The sequence below is a fragment of the Plasmodium vinckei genome, assembly GCF_900681995.1.
Source record: "Plasmodium vinckei vinckei genome assembly, chromosome: PVVCY_09".
Taxonomy (NCBI): Eukaryota; Apicomplexa; class Aconoidasida; order Haemosporida; family Plasmodiidae; genus Plasmodium; species Plasmodium vinckei.
The window spans coordinates 896,095-916,828 of NC_051301.1; the positions used below are offsets into that span (position 1 = coordinate 896,095).

The 20,734-nt window shown below is 22.2% G+C and overlaps 7 protein-coding genes across 7 annotated transcripts; 3 read left to right on the forward strand and 4 right to left on the reverse strand.

Annotated features, from left to right (window-relative positions):
- Window positions 1-444: 444 nt before the first annotated feature.
- Window positions 445-1,824, reverse strand: PVVCY_0902580 (conserved Plasmodium protein, unknown function; the record flags this gene model as incomplete). The annotated part of the gene is made up of 1 exon (XM_008626598.2): window positions 445-1,824. One exon carries the CDS (start codon window positions 1,822-1,824, stop codon window positions 445-447), a length of 1,380 nt encoding a protein of 459 aa, XP_008624820.2.
- A 46-nt stretch (window positions 1,825-1,870) lies between these two features.
- On the reverse strand, window positions 1,871-2,623 carry PVVCY_0902590 (conserved Plasmodium protein, unknown function; the record flags this gene model as incomplete). Its single annotated transcript, XM_008626599.2, has 1 exon — window positions 1,871-2,623. The coding sequence occupies one exon, from the start codon at window positions 2,621-2,623 to the stop codon at window positions 1,871-1,873; it is 753 nt and encodes a 250-aa protein (XP_008624821.2).
- A 1,325-nt stretch (window positions 2,624-3,948) lies between these two features.
- PVVCY_0902600 (conserved Plasmodium protein, unknown function) lies at window positions 3,949-5,517 on the reverse strand (the record flags this gene model as incomplete). Its single annotated transcript, XM_008626600.1, has 3 exons — window positions 3,949-5,031; window positions 5,164-5,208; window positions 5,326-5,517. 3 exons carry the CDS (start codon window positions 5,515-5,517, stop codon window positions 3,949-3,951), a joined length of 1,320 nt encoding a protein of 439 aa, XP_008624822.1.
- Window positions 5,518-7,153: 1,636 nt separating this feature from the next.
- PVVCY_0902610 (conserved Plasmodium protein, unknown function) lies at window positions 7,154-13,132 on the forward strand (the record flags this gene model as incomplete). Its single annotated transcript, XM_008626601.1, has 4 exons — window positions 7,154-11,792; window positions 11,893-12,050; window positions 12,141-12,398; window positions 12,611-13,132. The coding sequence occupies 4 exons, from the start codon at window positions 7,154-7,156 to the stop codon at window positions 13,130-13,132; spliced, it is 5,577 nt and encodes a 1,858-aa protein (XP_008624823.1).
- A 660-nt stretch (window positions 13,133-13,792) lies between these two features.
- PVVCY_0902620 (conserved Plasmodium protein, unknown function) lies at window positions 13,793-17,209 on the forward strand (the record flags this gene model as incomplete). Its single annotated transcript, XM_008626602.1, has 6 exons — window positions 13,793-13,948; window positions 14,397-14,929; window positions 15,189-16,119; window positions 16,282-16,363; window positions 16,449-16,497; window positions 16,600-17,209. The coding sequence occupies 6 exons, from the start codon at window positions 13,793-13,795 to the stop codon at window positions 17,207-17,209; spliced, it is 2,361 nt and encodes a 786-aa protein (XP_008624824.1).
- Window positions 17,210-17,755: 546 nt separating this feature from the next.
- On the reverse strand, window positions 17,756-18,847 carry PVVCY_0902630 (prefoldin subunit 5, putative; the record flags this gene model as incomplete). Its single annotated transcript, XM_008626603.1, has 3 exons — window positions 17,756-18,015; window positions 18,206-18,488; window positions 18,731-18,847. 3 exons carry the CDS (start codon window positions 18,845-18,847, stop codon window positions 17,756-17,758), a joined length of 660 nt encoding a protein of 219 aa, XP_008624825.1.
- An 874-nt stretch (window positions 18,848-19,721) lies between these two features.
- PVVCY_0902640 (multiprotein-bridging factor 1, putative) lies at window positions 19,722-20,132 on the forward strand (the record flags this gene model as incomplete). Its single annotated transcript, XM_008626604.1, has 1 exon — window positions 19,722-20,132. The coding sequence occupies one exon, from the start codon at window positions 19,722-19,724 to the stop codon at window positions 20,130-20,132; it is 411 nt and encodes a 136-aa protein (XP_008624826.1).
- Between the last annotated feature and the right edge of the window lie 602 nt (window positions 20,133-20,734).

The following is a 20,734-nucleotide window of genomic DNA, read 5'->3' on the forward strand; positions in this document are numbered from 1 at the left end:
CTGTATATACGTAGATGTGATATTGCATATATGTATTAAATATATGAAAAAATAAAAAATTACTATAGCTTTTAAGAATATAGTTATTATTATAAAAAATTTTTGTTAAGTTATTTTGTGTGTAGGGGTGCATAAATGAGACAAAAAAAAAAATAGAAATTATTGGTTATCTAAATTAACAATGACGTATAAAAAATTAATATACAAATGGTATAAAATGTACAGGCCATATTATATATATTTACGAATTTCATCATAAATATCTGGGATATCTAGAAATGGAAAAATGATTCCCTAAAAAATGACTCACATAATAAACATGGATGTGCGCATGTACATAAAAAATGTTGAAAAATAAACAGTGTGCGAATATGTAAAGAAAGACAAAAACATAAGAATATAATGAGCAAAAATTAAAAACAAACTCGCGAAGTAAATAATATTTTATAATTCTTCATTTTTACTTGCTTCGATTATTGAAAGAACCCTATTATATGAATTATCTAAAAATGTTAAGATAGGGGAAGAAGCATATTTTGGCATATTTTTATAAGCAGCTTTTAAATTTTCATAAGTATTTTCAAGGGCATATTTTTCTATTGAGGGTATTATATAAGTATTATTATCATCTTCTTCATCTTTTGATTTTTTTCTTTTTTTTTCTTTAATATTCGATAAATTATTATTACTAATTTGTTGAGAGAATGCTTCATTTTTTTCGCCATTATTATTTTTATCAACAGTTTCTAATAAAACATTTTTTTTATCATTATAAGATTCATTTGTTTTATCAGTTTTATCAAAATTAGATACATTACTGCTTATATTACTAGAATTACTTCGACTTCTACTTGTGTTATTTCTTTTATTAGAATGGTCATCATTTTGGTTAAGTTTTTCATCATATAATATATTAGGCTGATAATATTCCTCTTCATTATTTTTAGCATTTTTTATATTTATATAATTTTCACGTAAATAAATACTTTCATAAAAATATTTTTTTTCATGTTCTTTTCTTTTATTTTGTAAACTTATAGGAGCTAAATCAGATGCATCCATATTTGCCAAATCACTAGAATGTATAACTCCATTTAATATTTTTTTTCTCAACTCTGAATTATCATGTCTTAATAAGTTACTACAAATTGAAAATAATTTCATTTTTATATCTAATTTATTTTTATATTTCCTTATAACATTCTCTACAATATTTTTACTAATAGATTGTGTATCTACTTTTATATTTTCTTTGTCTAAACTTTGTTTAATTTTGTTAATTACTTTTCCATATTTTTTCATATCTTCATTACTTAAATCTATTGTTTTATCACCTGGTTCAATTCTAATCATTTCATTTTCTTCGCTTACTATGTTTGGCATTTCAACTGTTGAAGGGGCATTATTTTTTTCTTCAAATTGACTAGCCATTTTTTTATCATTTGAAATATTTTGATTTATTGTATTGGCGGTTTTATTTTCATCAGAAATATTTTTTCCATTTTTAATAATAATTTTTTTATCTTTTTTTACATTTTTTTTTGTTTTTCTTTTTTTTCTTTTTCGTCCAAATGTATAATCATCTTCAAGAAATTCTGAATCACCACTATAAACTTCGTCCTTTAAAATTTGATCTTCTTTTACAATATCTTCATCGGTATATATTTTTAATTCTTGATCATATAAATATTCGTCATCACTTTCTTTTGGTAAATTGTTTTCATTAATAAGTTCATCTCCATCACTTTCATAATTCGATTCAAGCATATCATCAATAATATATTCACCATCACCTAGTTGTTTTTTTTTTCTTTTTCTTTTCATGCTTCGAATATCTCCTTCATTTTGATAGTTAGAAATATATTCTTCTTCATCTTTTTTTTTTTTTTTTTTTTTTTTTATTTTGTACTCCTCTTGTTTTGCTTTTAGAAATTCCATTCTTTACATTTTGATCACCAATTGAGCTTTCCATTTTCTTTTGCTTATTTTGCTTCTTCTCTTCATCTTCCTCTTCCTCTGTATCGCTCGAATTGTCAGCATCATTTGCGTTTTCATCGTTTTCACTTCCATCCTCATTTTCTTCGTCCCCATTTCCATCCCCTGTTCCGGATCTCTTACTTTCCCCACCATTGTTAGAAAAAGTTTCATTTTTATCTTTATTTTTGTCATTATTGTTTTCCTTATTTTCTTCATTTTTATGAACACTTTTATTACCACTTAAAAATCCGATTAAAGCGAAGGCAATAATGTCTTTTTTTTTCCTTGCTTGTGCAGGTAATATTTCGGCTTTTTTTATTTTCACATGATCTAACGAATTAGCTATAACCCCATTTAATAAATCACCATTTTTCATTATATTATATAAATATGTAAGTGAAATATATAAATGAAGTATATTTTTTAAACACTCATTATGTATATGAAAATTATAATTATATATATTGGTATTGTTGTAAAATTCTGAAAAAATTTTATTATAATAATGTAAATTGTTTATATTATTTTGTATATAATAATAGCATATAAGACATATATTTGTTTGGTTATTTTTTTGTAAGCATGTGTGGATGTTAGTATTGTTTAATTTTATTGAGAAGTTTATTTTGGTGGTTATATTTGCCATGATTTTCAAAAATATATAATTAATTATATAGTTAATATTTACAGCTTTTATATCATATATAAAAACATCATGTGAGTTGGTTTTTATAAATCGTATTAACTTATTACTATATGAATTATTTATCTCACACTCAACAGTTTTATTAAAATTATTCGATTCCCATTCAGGAATGTTTTCCTTTATCGTTAGAACACCCATTTTAGAAATATGCATAAATGCATAGTACATATATATGTACCCCTATATGAGCATATTATATGCATATAACTTTTGAAGTATCAAACAAATACCAATGTTTAAAATAATAAAACAATGGGGCATCCCTTTGGATAATTATATAAAAATATGTTGGAAATATTTTCAAGCATTATTTGATTTATAAAATGTTTACTTTTTAAACAAGCAGCATAATATACCATTTTATATGCATATTAATCATATGATTTATATGAGCTTTTTCCATACGTACTTTATTATGTACAAATTATTTCATAAAGATAAAAATGTTTTGCTTTTTTTTTACTACATATTTTTTTTCAAATAATTAAAGGATAAAAATTCCATTATAAATACTTGCAAGAAATATGCGCTTAAATTGTAGAACTATAAAAATATATGTTATTAAATTTATTTTAATTCAAACGTATTTTATATTTCAAATAATTTTACAAAACAAAAAATATACGTCTATATAATAATAAATAAGAATTAATGCAAATTTTTTAAACCGCCCATCCATATATATAATATTTCGTTATGCATATTATGTATTTTTTTTTTAATTTAAAAATTTGCAGAAATATAAAAATAGTATAGAAATGTTATTCCTATTGCCAACTCTGAAAAAATTATTTTTTTTTTTTTTTCATAATTTTACTTCAATTTTAAAATTTCAAATTATGTTTATATTTATAAGAATGAACAAATACAAATGTTTTAAGTTTTTTTTTTTTTTTTAATGTAACAACTTATGAGAAAGTTCATGTAATCTTGTGCAATTTCTCTATTTCGTAGTGGACAAATTTGAGGAAAATCAAAATGAACAATATAATTTATGCATTTTTCAACTTATACAATTTTCAATTAAAATTATTCGGTGTTATATACAAAAAAAAACAAAAGTTGACAAAAATAATATCACAATGGGGGTAAGCATAAATGTGAATTTTTGTGCTACCTACTTCCCAACTGGTCATCATAATAAGTTAGTAGGTTTCATGAAATATGTTGAATGGGCTTTTGCTCGGTTCGAATTAGTTTTGGCAACTCATTTTTATGTGCTTATATTGGCATTGTTTGAAAAATGATGGAAAAAATTGCCTAACTTAATTTACGCTGATTTTAAAAATGTCTTCAAGTTTGATTTTAGGTGTCTGTACATTTTGAGAGTCTATTATATTATTATAATTTTCACTATTCATATTTGCTAGGTTAAGAAAATCAATTTTTAAAATTCTTTTTTTTCTATTATTTTTCAAAATAATAGTAGATTGTTCTTCTGCTTCATTTAGTAGGTCTTTATATAAATCGTCTTTATAATTTATATCTTTTTTAAATTTATTAAATGTGTGTGCATAAATTTTCATCATTTTTATAGCCTCCATTTCAACATTTGCTGATAGTTCTTTATTAATACAATATATAGAATAATTAATAAAATTATAATTATCATTTGGTGATACATCCATAGAATTGTAGTGATCATAAATATTTCCATGATGTGATTGTTTATTTATTATGCTCATATTTTCATAATTATTATTATTACTATTATTTGTGCGTATTACTTTATCTATTAATCCATATAATCCTGTATTGGCTTCACTAAAACTATTATAATTATTACTTAATAATTGATTTATTGTTTCTTGGTTTATATTAGGTTCAATTATTTCTTTTATTTTTGAAAAAAACCAATCATTAGATACCGAATCTGTAGCAGGTGTTACATCATTTTCTGAATTGTTTGATTCATTTGAGTTTTCTTTACCACTTTCACCAATCTCGTCACTTTTATTTTTTTCTTTATTTTCACCAACCTCATCACTTTTATTTTTTTCTTTATTTTCACTGTTTTCTTCCCCACTTGTGTAATAATCAGCATATGAACTGATGTCACTAAAGAAGGGAGACTTGCTAATTCCGTTATTTGATTCAAATATATGGTTTATATCTAACTTATTTTTTGACAATCTTTCTGTTTTTTTTTCACGTTTTTTTTTCTTTTCTATTTTTGCTTTTGCATTTTCTTCTAATACTCTTTCCATTTCTTCTAGAGAATCATTTTGTGTATCATCAATCGGTTCGTGATCCTTTTCTTTTTTATTTTCTCCTTCATCTTGTATAGTTTCTGTGTATGGTTCTTCCTCTTGATTTTGTATATTTGGATCTATCTGATTTGGATTTTCCTAAAAAAATAAATTAAATCATATTAATTATTTTACATTGTTGAGACAACATCATTTTATATATCTAACAATTAGACTATTCAAAATGTGCATATATTATTTAATAATTTTTTTTTTTTTTTTTTTTTTTACTTCATATCCTAGCATGCTCCAAAAGGCAGTATTGTTGTTACGCACCTAAACAATTTGAAAAATTAAACAGCATAACATGTCTTATACATAGTGATAAAAGTGATGATTTATAAATAAAGCAAAGAAGTTTTAAATTATGCATGCTCATAAAATAAAGGGTACCTGCTCGTACAATGTGTTAGTTATATCAACTGCATTCTCAACTAAGTTTATGTTCAAACTTTCATTTTGTTTTGCATTTTCACCACTTTCACCACGTTCAACATTTTCAGCATTTTCAACATTTTCATTGTCATTTTTTTTTTCATCATTTTCGCTTTTTACATTGACGTTATAATTTATCAAGTCCCACATTGTGAAAATTGTTACAAATTAAACAAAAAAATTACAAAAAATTACAAAAAAAAATAAATATTTCATCAGTTAATTAGGCTAATATATTTTTCTTTATATAAAATTCACAAATTAACAGACATTATAAAGATAGTTATAATTATAGAAATGAGTTATAATTCCTAACAAAATTAACAAAAACATAGACATTTAAAATGCCATTTTTTTTAAAAAAAAATTGCACATAAAACTTTGTAGTTTTTTTTTTTTTAATTTAAAACCTTTATCAAATAAATGTGTTTAAACAAATAATATATAATGATTTTTTTTTTTTTAAATTTAAAATCTTTTTGAAATAAATGGAAAACCGAGTTGTAAGTGAAAAAATATATGAGACAAAAAAAAAATAGTTACAAAAAGAATATTTATATTTTTTTCTCTATTTGTGTGCATATTATTATTATGTAAAATAATTGAGGTTATATATACCAGGGTTTGAATAATAAAAAAAATGGAAAAAAATATATAATAATAATATAAAAGAAAAAAATAAATTTTAAAGATATATACTTAAATGGTATATTACAAATTTTTTATAAAAGTTGTGTAATTAGTTTGTAGTTAAATTCAAAGTTTTAGTAAGATTTATGCAGTATATTATTTTTTTTTAAGGATTATATACCCATCATATGTATTGCAGTAAAAAATTACAATTGTCGTCCCTACATTTTTTCACTATATATTAAGAGTAGGCAATAATGAAAATTTTCAAGTTTCAAATTTTTGTTCCCTATACATTTTATTATATATAAATATGCATTATATGTATTATATATATAATACGAATATTCTTATATATTATAAAAAAAAAACTGGATTGTCATACCTTTATTTCCTGTATATCCAATGATGTAAGGTTATAACATTTTACTTGTAAAATACAAAAAAAATAAAAAAAATAAATAAATATTCCATATAATATATTAATAATAATAGTAAAACAAAATTCAGATTTAAATGGGAAAATTTTGTTAAATATGTAAAAGTATATTTTATGCTTTTATGTTTCCTATTGAATTTTGATTTTATTATTTATTATTATTTTTTTTTTTTTTAAAAAACCAATGATTATTCAAAGGAAGTATTTTGAACAAGTTTAAAAATGCATATATATATGTATCCCATTTTACATTAATACAATTGTTAATAATATATTTAATGATGAAAAATATTTCCTATTTTTTTTAAAGAAACCTTTTAAAAATGTAGATATGAATTATGTATAACCATAGCTACATACAAGGTGTATACATATATATATATATTAGTCCTTTTTAATTTCCATTTTTTTTTAAACAACCTTATGATTTAGCTAACATTTTATTGGTATATTACATGTTTCTTTTTTCTATACAATAAATTTATGACCAACCTTTGTATCTCAAGTAGTTTAATTGTTGGTTCTTGTATTTTTATCGTTGCTATACAAAAAGAAACGTTAAAAAAAAAGTGAATTATGAAATTTGTTGGCAAATATTTGTCTTGAGCATACAACAATATAGTGAAAAAGGTCACCAAAACCAAAGGAAAACGGTATACCAAATTTTGGAAAATTTGGAAGGCGAGCATAAATAATAAAGTATATATATGATACAATATGAATAATAGGAAAGACGAGTGCCCAGGTCAAGACGATCACAATTTAAATAATCAAAATTATATAATAAATGAAAATAGTTATAATGCAGAAATGAATCAAAACAGTGAATATAAAGAATCATTAATTAATTTTAATAATTATGAGAGTCATAATGGTATGTATATGGGTCATGAAAATGAAACAAATAATAATCCAAATGGTGGGAATAATTCCTTTTACTATCCTCAAATAAATAATATTCATAATGAAAATAAAAATAACATTCCAAGAGATAATACAAATTTGTATGGTAGCAACTTTGATAATAGCGAGCAGAATAGTAATGCATATATGGGGTATGAAAATGTAAATAATCCAAATATAAGAAATATTAATAACGAAAAAAATTCTATAGAAATAAGAGACAACATTACAGCAAATGGAAATAACAATCAAACTGATTTTAATGAAGGAATAAATTTTTATAATCCTTCATTACATGATGGAAAAACAAATTTTATACAATTTCAAGGAAATAATAATGTAGGATCTGATATGAATTTACAACATGGATCCATACCAAATGTGATACTAAAAAATAGTAATGAAAATTCTGATCAAAAAAATTATCTTAATTTTCGAAATAATTTAACTAATGATGATAAAAATGGTTATAAAGAAAATAATAATTTTAATTATAATATAAATTTGAAAAAAAAAAAAAATGTAACTTTCAATAATGAAAATGATGTATATAATATACCAAACAGAGAAGGAAACAAAAGTAATGCTTCATATGAAAATGAAGGTAGCAATAATAATAAAGGGACATACAATTTAGTGACTTTGAAACAAAGCAATAATAATTATAACATGAATAATAATTATATTGAATATGATATGAATAATACAGAAAATGGGATTAACCCGATAGGTAATAATCCAGATGGCTGTGGTATTACTAAAAATGAAAATCCAAATGATATGCCAAATTTAAAAAAAAATGAAAACCTTTTGAATGGAACAGGAGATGGAAATAATTTATTAAACTTAAAAAATGAAAATACAAATAATTTATATAATAATATGCAAACATATGCAAATAAAAACGGGAAAAAAGAAAATTATATGCCAACCCAATTTAATAATTCACAAAATTCGAATATAAATAATATGAGCAGTCATAGTTCCTTTAATAAGTCTGCAAATTTTGGCCAAGCTAACTTAAACAGAGGGATGGGAATGACAAGTCCAAATAACAGAAATGGTGGAAAAGGTTTTAGATCAAACCCTTTAGAAAATATTAGTGAAGAAGATTTAAAAAATCATTTTGTTTTTAGATACCTTAAAAATATAGATGAAATATATGAGACTAGAGAAAGAAATGAAAAATATGAAGATAATATAACAACAATTAAAGAGAGCGAAATTAATGATAGTATTCATGCATTTATTCAAACCCCTTTTGATGAATCTGATAATTATGTTAATAATTATTATAATATTTTAGAATTACTTTATAATTCTAGTAAAAAAAAAAAAAACATTGATGACAAACGAGTCAGGGCATTATTATATATATTTAAATATATGAAAAATACACAAAGAAAAAAAGTAAAAGCAAAAGGAAAGATAAAAAATAAACAAGCATATTTATTTGATGATACAGAGTTAAAAAAACTTAATAAACAAGTTGATTTGTATATGGATTTTGTAAAAAATAGGGAATACAAAAATGACTTATTTATTCAGTTTAATAATAACTTTGATGAAACAAATTTTGATAACTCAAAAGATGAAATGGAAAATTATACAACTACAAAAAATATTACAGCACATTTTGAAAAAAAAAAATATATAGAAAATCTGATAAAAAATAAATCAAATTTATATTATAAACCTTTAAAAAAAACACAAACACATATTAACAATTTTTATTTTAATCATTCATTAAAAAAAGTTGATTATTTACATAATTTATTAGTATATATAAATTTTATAATTTTAAAATATATTTGTATTTTTTCACAAACTGAATGGAATGTTCTCCTTTTTCAAGACATTGCAAATTATAATTTTCAAAATTGTTATGCTGAAGATAAGCCAGTTAATGTAAATGAGGATGTCCAAATTTCTAGTCAAGACTATCCTGGTGAAGGCTCGACAAAAATGTATAACGATGAAAATGTCGAGATAAAACAGGGTAGTAGTGAAAATTGTGCTAGTGTGGATGGCCAGAGAGAAAGCACAATTTGTGACAACGATAAAGCTAATGAAGTATCTACTGAAATAAAAACGGAAGTTGGTGATGTTAAAGAAGAAAATGGTGAGATAGAGAACAAGCAGAATGGAACTTGCTCAGAATTGAATCAAGGAAATTTAAATAACGGGGTAAATGAAAATATAATGAATTTTGAGATGAATGAAAAAGTTGTAGAAAAATTAAATCCGATGTTTATGAATATAGGAAATATGATTGATATAAATTATTATGAATATATTATCGAACCTTTTGATTTTTTTTTTTATGATCAAATATATAATGAAATATTTAATTATTTAGAAGTAATGAGAAATAATAATAGAGTAAATAATAATGATCATTTAAATTATGGTTTCAATTTAATTAAAAATTTACCATATCAATATTTTCAATTTATAGATATATTATCAAAAGAAATATTGAATGTTAGAGATTTAATATATCGAAATAAATATATTAGATATATTTTTTATTATATTTACAAAAATATTGAAAATAATAATTTATTAGAAACTATTAATAAGACCTTATTAATGGAAATTAAAAAAGTTTTATTATATAAAGTTCAAATAAAATTAAGATATAATATATTTATAACTCGATTTTTTGAAAATAATTATAATGTTATAAATAATAATTGTATCGAAGAAAAACATCAAGGTAAAGTCAGTTTCATAGATGCAAAAAAGTCATTGTTTAATCAGCTTTTTAATTCATATAATGTTCATTATAATGTGTACATGAGACAAATCAAACAAACTCATGAAACCCGAAAAAGGGTTTTCAATATTACTGAGGAACGATTTACAGATATTCGAAAAAAAATGGATATATACCTTAACTATTTAGAGCACAAGCAGGTTGAAAAAGATAAAGAAGATGAAGAAGAAGAAGAAGAAAACACTTCTCAAACTTCTGCCAATTTAAATGACAAATCTGGTGAGTCCATAAAAATGTACAATGAGGAGTTGCCAGAAAATGAGCATGAGATAAAAAAACTTCAATTTGATGTGTCAAGAAAATATATACAATTTTTATATGAAAAAAATTATTTACTTATTATAAATAGTGAGAAAAATAATTCTCGTAAATTAAAAGTAGGATATATAATTAAAGATAAATTAAAAGAAAATGATAATTTAGTAATAATAACATCTATATTAAATATAAATAAATGGAAAGATTTATTTTATTCTTTCAAACATATTTCTATTTATAATAATGAAGAAAATATGATTGAAAATAAAGTAACTAACCAAGATAGTAATCTTATTATATGTATAGATTTTGTTCCTAAAACTTTACATATACCTTGTGAAAATATAATATTAGATATTTGTCATTTTAATATATTAAATCAAATAAATGTTTTAAATGATCTTCGATTTTTAAATTTTCAAAAAAAAATTATTATACTAAATGATATTCCCGATAATTGGAATTTTATCTTGGCATTATTCTTATTAGCCATCATTCCAATCGACAGTTCGATTGCCAACAAATTTGAGACCGCCTATGTTGATGAAGAAGACAAAAGGGTTTTGAGTACCATCATGAAAAATTTTATAACCAAGTTTTTCATATTCCATCGGGAAAAAAGTCAAGTTAGAAATGTTGCAAGTGGTGAAAAGGCCGGAGTGTTTAGACGGTGCTTCCTTATCACCTACATGAGTGGAATTCAAAAAATAATTTATGACAATGTTGAAGAAAATAATAAAGATAGCACATGTATACATCCTTTACTTTTATTAGATGAAGAATGCTTTAATTTAAAAGATTTTAATATATCTGAAAAATTTGATTTACTTAAAAATATTATTAAAAAAATTTCATTTTTAAAAAAAAAAATACTTATTTGTTATTTTGGAGAAGATAAATTAGAAAAGTTAATAAAAATGTTATTATATCTTCATTCCTTAAATGATATATCAATTGTTTTTGCAAAAAATATAGATATGATTAATGAAACAGTAAATAATGATACAAACACTTTTGATGTAGTTATTATTATTAATGAACATACTCAAATTTTAAATAATTCACAAATAATGGAAAATTTTGAAAAAAAAAAAGTTACTTTATATTTTTTAATATCTGCTTTTACAAAAGAAGAACAAAATCTTACTATAGAAAGTCAATGTATAAATGATAAAGAACTTTTCTTTTTTAATAAAAATAAAACAAAATTAATGGATCTTGAAGAAAATGATGCTGAACTGATGTATAAATATTATATTAATAATATGATATCTGAAACAGATGAACAATTTTTATTATTTAATATTATTGATCAAAAGGAACAAATTTATTGTAATAGTAGTTACAATGAAATGGTAGTTCCAACATGCTTTGTGAATAACCTTGTCAATTCAGAAACAAATTCCCATCATTCAGGTAATGCTTTATATCATCATATTTTGATATATTGTAAATTGGGGAAAATATTACCTATATCTGTGTATACACATTTTTATGTTTTTTTTTGATTTTACAGAATATTGGCAAGATATAAAAAATGCTCACAACTTTTGGAATTTCAACAATTTTAATAAAGAAAAAATAGCTTTTTATTTGGACAAAAAAAATACATTATACAATAAGTATAAAAACGAAGTTTATTGCATTTCTGAGAATACCATAGCCCCTCCACAGGTTTGTTACATACGATATAATATTTTTACAAATAAATGTAAATTTTTTATGTCACCCATTTTATCATAATTTTTTATTTTTTTTATTCAGATTTACTACTATTTAAATAACCCAATGAATGAAAAAAATACATTTAACAATTGCCTATCATTGGCATTAGATGAAATGATTGAAGAACTTAACAGAAGAAGGGAACTCATCGAATTTGATGAATTAAAAAAAAATACCTTAATAAGTATTAAGGAAAAAACAAATAAAAAATATTTTTCATCTATGAGAAAAGTAGAAAAAATATTATCTGAATTTTTAAATGAAAATAAGAAGAAATCCTTTGAAGAATTTTTGAAGGTATGCAATAAAATACTTTTTTTTAATCGTCTTTGCAAATTATTATTTATTCTATTAGTTTAACTTTTTGATTATATACTTTCCAAACTGCCATTGAGTAATTTGGGAAATGCTTATTTGCTTGTCTGGATATTCGTATTAACCTATTCATGGTGAAATTTATATTTATATCATTTTCTTATTTTTGTTTATTTTCTGCGATCTTATTGTAGGGATGTAAAGGGTATGGACAAATACTAATGAAATGCAAAGAAAAATTATTTGTAACATTTAACAAGTCATACAATATTCATTTTAAAAATTTTGAAAACTTTTGGCTTGATGAAGAAAAAAAAAGAAAAGAAAAATGGCAAGAATTATGGGAATTAAATGAAAAAAATATTGCAAATAAAGATGACCCAAACAATACTAATATAAACAATATTTTTAATAATGTAAATAAAGATCCAAATGAAATGACAGATAATATGGCAAATCCTAATATAAATAAAATGAAATCAGATATGAATTCCCTTGAGAAGAAAAACTTCCGAATTAGACTTTCCTCTCAATTATTTGATGAAAAGGAATTCGATAAGCTTTTTATTGAAAGAAAAAAAATATGCATGTCCACAGAGGATGGCCAAAAAGAAGATAAATCCTTTTCATGTGATGAAAAAAAGGATGCAGACAAAAAAACTTGCTTATATATAGAAAGAGAAAATGGTAATCAGGAGGAAGAACAACAAGCATAAGCCAATGAAAGTTTAGCGGCATAATAATCCATACCAAATAAAGTACAATAAACAAATAAATATAAAATAATATGAAAACAAGGGAACGAAAAAAAATATACCAATTTCATCAAAAAATTATCACTAAAGAAGATTTACTAAAATTTATAACTACATATGCATTATTTCTGTAATGAAAAAAAATGTATAGTACATAATTGAGATTGTGCATAGGATAAAAAAAAAAAAAAAAAGGAAATCCTTTTTGTTGAATATAAAATGTTATTCATTTTGTTGCTTAAAAACTAAACATATAGGATAAATTATGTTATGCATATACATGTTGATGCATTATATATAGCAAAAAAATTAATGCGTACAAAGGGAGGGAAAAAATAGCCCCTTTATTTGCAGCATTGTTCATGCCCTATATAATGAATGTATTGCAAAAAAAAAATATATATGTATTACTGCATAATATTTGTAAAATAAATTCAATTAAGCAAAAATAAAGGATTATTTATATTAATGAAATAAAATGTTTATATATAATGTGTGTATATACGACTATATGAACAGCTTTAATTTTATCATTACTTCCCTGTTTTACTCCCCTGCATTTTAATTTAATAACTTTTGTTTTTGTGTTTGTTTTTGTTTTTTATCCTTGTGTTTTTTTTAATGGATATAAAAGAAAAAATATATGACTTAAGAAAATTGTTAGAATTACAAACTTTTGGAAAAGATGAATCGAGAGAAAATCTTTTGAAGTTATTAAGAGAACTTTATTTAGTTTTCATGTTCCATATGACTGATGATCTTGGGAACTTTTTAAAAGTATACACTATAAGAAAAAGGAAAAAATTAAATTCACATACGTATGTATATTGTATGACCATGTCATAATTTATTTCGTATTTTTTAAATTAGCTAGCTACTAAGTTAAAAAAAAAAATATTTTAATGTTGCATAATGTGTGCACATATGTAGGTTCCATTTTATGATATTATAAAATGGGATATTAAAAAAATAGCTAGCTAAATGTATCTTTTTTACATGAACAGTCATATAATTTGTATCTAATTTTTTATTTATACTTTTATATGAGCACATGTATGCTCATTCTGTGTATATTCGTACTTTTAGCATGGATAAAATAATAATGAAGCATTATTTCAATGTCCATTATTATATTGAATTCCATGTTTTATGTAAGAAAGCGAAACTAACGAAGCATATATACATTCTTTTTGTATTTGTATTATTTTTTGCACACATTTTGTAGAGTATAAAAGACCAAATTAACTCCCTTTTACGATTATTGCTGGTTCATGTAGATAGCGAAAACCATACTCATAATGGAGAAAAAATATTAATGATTAATTTAATCAAACTGATTGATAGCGAAACGAATAAATTGTTTTCATGCTATCCTGACATATGGAAAGGATATAATTCATCTATGTTTTTTTATATATTACCATTACACTATGAAGAAAAAAGCTTAACGAACACATTTTTATCCATCTTGAAGAATTCGAAAAATCCGCATAAAAATATTTACATATCATTATTGTTACTTAATTCAAACAGCTTTACAACCAAAATAGAAACTTTAAAGTATATTTTTTATCACTATATTTTAATTAACAAAAATGGAGCACAAAACAAAATTGTTGATCATGTGAAGGATAACTTCACAATATTTTTAGCTGACGAAAATAATTCCATAAATGTTGAAAAGCATATGAGTGCCCTCTTTTTTTCTATGATATCCGATTTGATAAAACAGGATTACATAGCATTAATCAAGGAAAGGTAAAAAGAAAAGTTATAAAAAATAAAACTAATAAATAAATGAACAAAAATAATATATAAATGAAATACTATGTTGCTGTAAATATATTGCTTCATATTCTACATATACATAAATCAAATATGTCTATACTATCATCCTGCTCAGTCTTTAAAAGTTTTAGTGAAATGCTATTCAAAAAAATCATATTATTCTACAATACATAAATATAGTATTTATACTAATCTATGTGGATAATAATGAACTTTGCAACTTTTTTAGGAATAAAAAAAATAATGAAACAACTCTGATGCATGTAAAGAATAAAATGGACACAGAAAAAAATGATTACATTAGTACATTAATTCATTATTCATTATGTAAAAATATTTTTCATACATATTTTAATGATCTTGAAAACAATATAATTAATGAAGATATAAAATTAAATGAAAAAAATATAAATAAAAATAATATTTTAGACATAGCCAAAAGTGAAGAAAATGAAGATGGACAAAAAAATAAACAAATGGATATTTTAAAAAATGAAAATATTTATTATGATATGGAAAAAGGTAAAATCATAATATATGAAATAAAAGATCATTATAATAAAGATTTTTTAAAAGGTATTTTTTTTTATATAAAATATATGGTGGAATATTTTGAGGAAGATATATTAGCAACATCACCCCAAAAAAAAAAAAAAATTATTCCAAACTGTATAAATAAAAGTTATATTTCTTGTTTTTTAATTAATTGTATATCTATTTTAATTAATATATGTTGCTTTAATAAAACATTTATAAATGATTCATATAATTTAATAATAAATATCAAAAAAAAATTACTCAAATATATGAATACAAGCATAGTGATTCCAATGGTAGAGTTTGTTTTATTATTTTCAACAGAAGACCAATTTTTTAAAGCGTCTAATTATTTATATATACTATTATCTAAAGAATATAAAAATTATTTAATAGCAGTTTCATTTTTTGATTTTATAATGAAAAATATTAATATACTTAAGTCCAAGATATTTTTTTTTGACAAATATTGTTCTATAATTTTGAGAACCTATTTTTATCACTATAGAATATTTAAAAATGATTTAGTTTATATATTACCACATTTAATATATGATAATAATTATAAAGATGTTTTTTATTTTCTTCTATATATCCCCTTATTGATCAATACTGAAAATATGGTACAACAAAAGAAAAGCAAAAAAAATGCATGAATGTGTGATACTGTATCAGTATATAAATCAGTAAAATGATTTTCCATTATGTAACGATGGTGGAATAGGATATACATATTGTTTCTTATATTTTTCGAAATTTCTTATATTTTTTGTGAAACATTGTAGGAAAACATTTCCAGTGTTATATCCCTCAAGCATGGACATAAAAAGGACATAATTTATAACCACCTCAAAGGGAAGGAAGAAGGTATGTAAATTGTTTCAATGTGTGTATGCATCATGATAAAAAGTCAAAATTATAATAATGTTTGTAAATATTTGTTACATTATAGGGGTTGAGAAAACAGCTATTCAAGAGTTAGACCATGTTAATATTTCAAAGTAAGAAATGTTTTCTTTATATATGTTAAGTTTGGATTTAAACTAAAAAATTCATATTTGGCTGCAATTATTACGATATTTATTTTTTCTTTCATTTTTCAGAGGTGTAAAAAACAAAATAAAGGTTAAAGAAATCGTAAAAAATATGAACATATATTTTAGGGTCTATTTTGAAACAATTTTATGGAGCAAAAAAAATGAATGGATATACCAGATTGCAAAACTGATTTTATATAAGTTGAGTTGCTCAGATGTCCTTGAAATGTTAAGTAAAGATTGTATAAAAGAGTTATTAAAAGGTTTAAATAATATAATACAAAATAACTACAGATTATTATTAGTTTTAAAAAATGAATTTATAAATTTATTAAAAAGTAAATCTAATTATTATTATTTAATAAGTAGATATATATTAGATATTATAGCTCATAATTTAGAACGTATGAAAATTACATATGATAAAATTGAAGATTATTATATAACATTAAATTCCTTTTTTTCAAAAAATAATTTTACTGAATTAAAATTTTGGATGTCATTAATTCATGCATTTACTAGTATAGCATTATATTGTCATGATTTGTCTAATCATATATTAGCTACTTATGAAAAATTGATTACCCAAAATAAATATCCCCTTATATTAAAGTCCATAATAATTGAAAATATAAATCTTATAAAAAATATATCTTACACTAAAAATATGGTATAGACACATAATATGCTCATATTAAAACCATATTAATGATTTCATTTTTTCAGAATAGGTAATACTTTTTTTTTGTAAAACATTTTTAAAATATCAACTTATAAAAGAATATATGCATAATAAATAATTCATTATATGTGAAAAACTGTCATGATTGTAAATTTATTTTATCTGTTTGTTTGTGACTTGTATGCCCATGTTTTTTTCTTTAATGATAACTACAAAAAATATGATTATCATAAATATGTTAAACTTTTAACTCATAAAAATTGTATAAAAATAAATTTGGATGAGAGTTTTTTTTTTAATTGTATATGTAGGCATACATGTAGGGGGTGTAATGCGTATATACAAAAATATATATAAACCTTTTTAATTTTTAATTAAAAAAATAAAGTAAATGAATAAGTTGGATATATAGAAACTTAGTAAAAAAAATTATAACAAAATGAAATTTTACTAAAATTGCAAAAATATAAAATGATCGTAACAATATTTATTAGGCTGACAAAATATATGTTATATTGGCCTACATTTTTTATGACCAAACTAAGCTGTACTTCGTACTGATGCGGTTTGGGGGTTTTGATTTGCCTCATTCATTTGTTGTCCTCTTTTAATCTGAATATAATGCTTACATAATTCTATTTCATTTCTTTTTTCTATCAATGTAACTTTGATTTTTTTAATTTTTTCATTTAATTTTTTTATTTTATTATCAAAATATTCTATTGTTTGGTCAGAATTTCTTTGAACATAATAATTTGTACCCATGTGTACTAGAAAGTTTTCCGTATCAACAATTTTTCCTTCAAAAATTAAGGCACAACAAAAAAAGAAAAAATGAAATAAATTTCTTAAATATGTCTAATCTATCTATGTGATAGTATTAATAGCCCAAGTTGTAGACACATAAAAATGGGATACTTCACAAAATGGGATAGTTGCCACATTTTTCTTATACAATTTTTTTTCAACTTTATAGTTATTTTGTTTTACCTGGTATGTATACTAAAGATGTCAATGGGATATGAATATCCAGAGACTCGCTTTTTTTTTCTGTCTGTTCAGTTTTTTCTGTCTGCTCAGTTTTATTATCAATGGTTGTATTTTCATTAGTCAATTTTATTAAATCTGATTTTTCTAATTCATTCATAAATGGATTATAATTTTTGCTTTTATATTTTGAAGGGTTTAATTGTTTTACTGAATTTTTGCATTTATCATAAGTTACTATAGCCCCTTCTAAAATGGTATAATTTTTTTTTATCAATTTCCATTCCTAAAAAGTAAGAAAATTCGAAATTATTTATTCAAATAAGTTGATGTATCAATTTTTAAGAAAAACTTATACACACATTTATGTCTACTAATTGACATTCTACTATTTCATTAGGAGTAGCAATGAAATTGTTTAGTCATAATTATATAAGATCTAATATATAAAAATTTAGTCGACCATATTAGCAACTACTATATAGTATGACAATATAAATATACTTTATTATTATTTAATTAACAAACCTCTTCCAATTTTAAAGTTAATGAGACTAATTCATCGAGTCCTAAAGTATTTAGTTGGATAACTATATTTGGTTTTTCTTTTTCGTTATCTTCAATTTTTTCTATATCACACGCCATTATATTATGTAAAATATAATAATACAAAAATCAAAGTAACAGGAAATAAAAAATAATTTTTTGTCTATAAATTTATTTTTTTTTACTTTTATGTTTATTTTTTAAATAAACAAAATAATAAAATGAAAATTAATGTTATATATTAAATTAATAGAGAAATATTTTCTACACTTTCCCATACATATATTAGCCACATGTGATAAGTACATACGTTACTGTATTCGTAGCAACATAATATGAAATAAAATAAAAATGTAGGAGATATATAAATGTACTTATGAATTATTAATATTGTTATATAAAAGAATAAATGTGCTATAAAAAATTAAGTTAAATACTGTGGAAAATTATATGGATAAAACGATGGTTACTCATTTTTTTATACATAAAGGTACTACAATTATATATGAAATAAAATCTCACAAAATAAATACGGAAATAATTGAAAAAAAAAAAAACATAAAGTGTAATAAAAAAATATATTATATATATTATACTACTATAATTTTTGTTTTGCATATATTTCACCACGTTGTGATAAGGAATAATATAATTAAAAAAAATAAAATAACCATGTATTAATAATATGTATATGAATTTTTTTCTTTTTTCTTTTTTAATTTTTTTTTTTTTTTCATAATTTCAGATTTCTTATTTTCAATAAATATTTTATAAAACTGTCATATTAATTTATAAGTATATGTAAATATAAAAAGTGACCAAATATAAATAAGTACCATCAAAATTAAAGTTATAAAGTTCATACTTATAAAAAATAGCGATATAATTTGATATACTCATCCTATTCACAATTATAAATATATTTACCTATCATTCCATATATTATAAATCATATTATAAGTACCTCATCACAATGCAACATCAAGATATCAAGCCAGTTATTTGGACTAAAAATGACAGAAAAACGAAGCCAAAAAATATTGATGAGGCTCGTAAATTAGGTATGGATGTTGAAGTAGAAAAAAAATTTTTAGGAGGTAAAAATAAATCATGTAAAGGAAATTTAATTATAGAAAATAAAGCAAAAATTGAACAAGAAACAGAAAATTTTAAAATTGATAGAGTTACACCTGCTTTTTCACGAGCTTTACAACAAGCTAGAATGGCAAAAAAATTAACACAAGTACAATTAGCAAGACTTGTCAATGAACCTGAAAGTGTTATTAAAGAATATGAAAATGGTAAGGCAATACCAAACAATATGATTATTCAAAAACTAAATAGAGTACTAGGTGTTAATTTACCTTCACCAAAAAAAAAATAATATGACCAAAAACTATTACGAAATAATGGAAATTAATACTGCCATAACTAATTGTGCATATAATTTTGGAACTTATTGAACATGCCAAATGGATTTGGACTATGACCTGTTCTGCAACCTACCCAAACATCATCATAAACAAAATGCCGTGTATATACAAACTTGCAAACAAAAACAACAGCGACTTTGCTTATTTATATAATTCAGATATAAACATATATATAATCTATAGTGCAAGGATTATTATATAAAGAAACTGATTTTGATCATTTTAAATTATTATATATAATTTATAAAATCAGGATTTTTTTTTTCATTCATTAGTTTCCAACAATCATATTTATGTCTTATCATTATTACGTTAATAAATATTTACTTTTAATTTTTTGTATTTTTATTTTTTTAATTTATACCATTTTAGAATATTTTATTATTTTTTATTCAAATTAAAAAAGTATATATATGATGATGATGTAAATATATAAAATATATGATGGTCGTATTAAATGTTAAGTTTTTCAATGTTTTGTAATTTTAATTGTAAAATGAATTTTCGAAAAAATAAAATAATAATAAAATATATCTAACCATTACTTATGTAT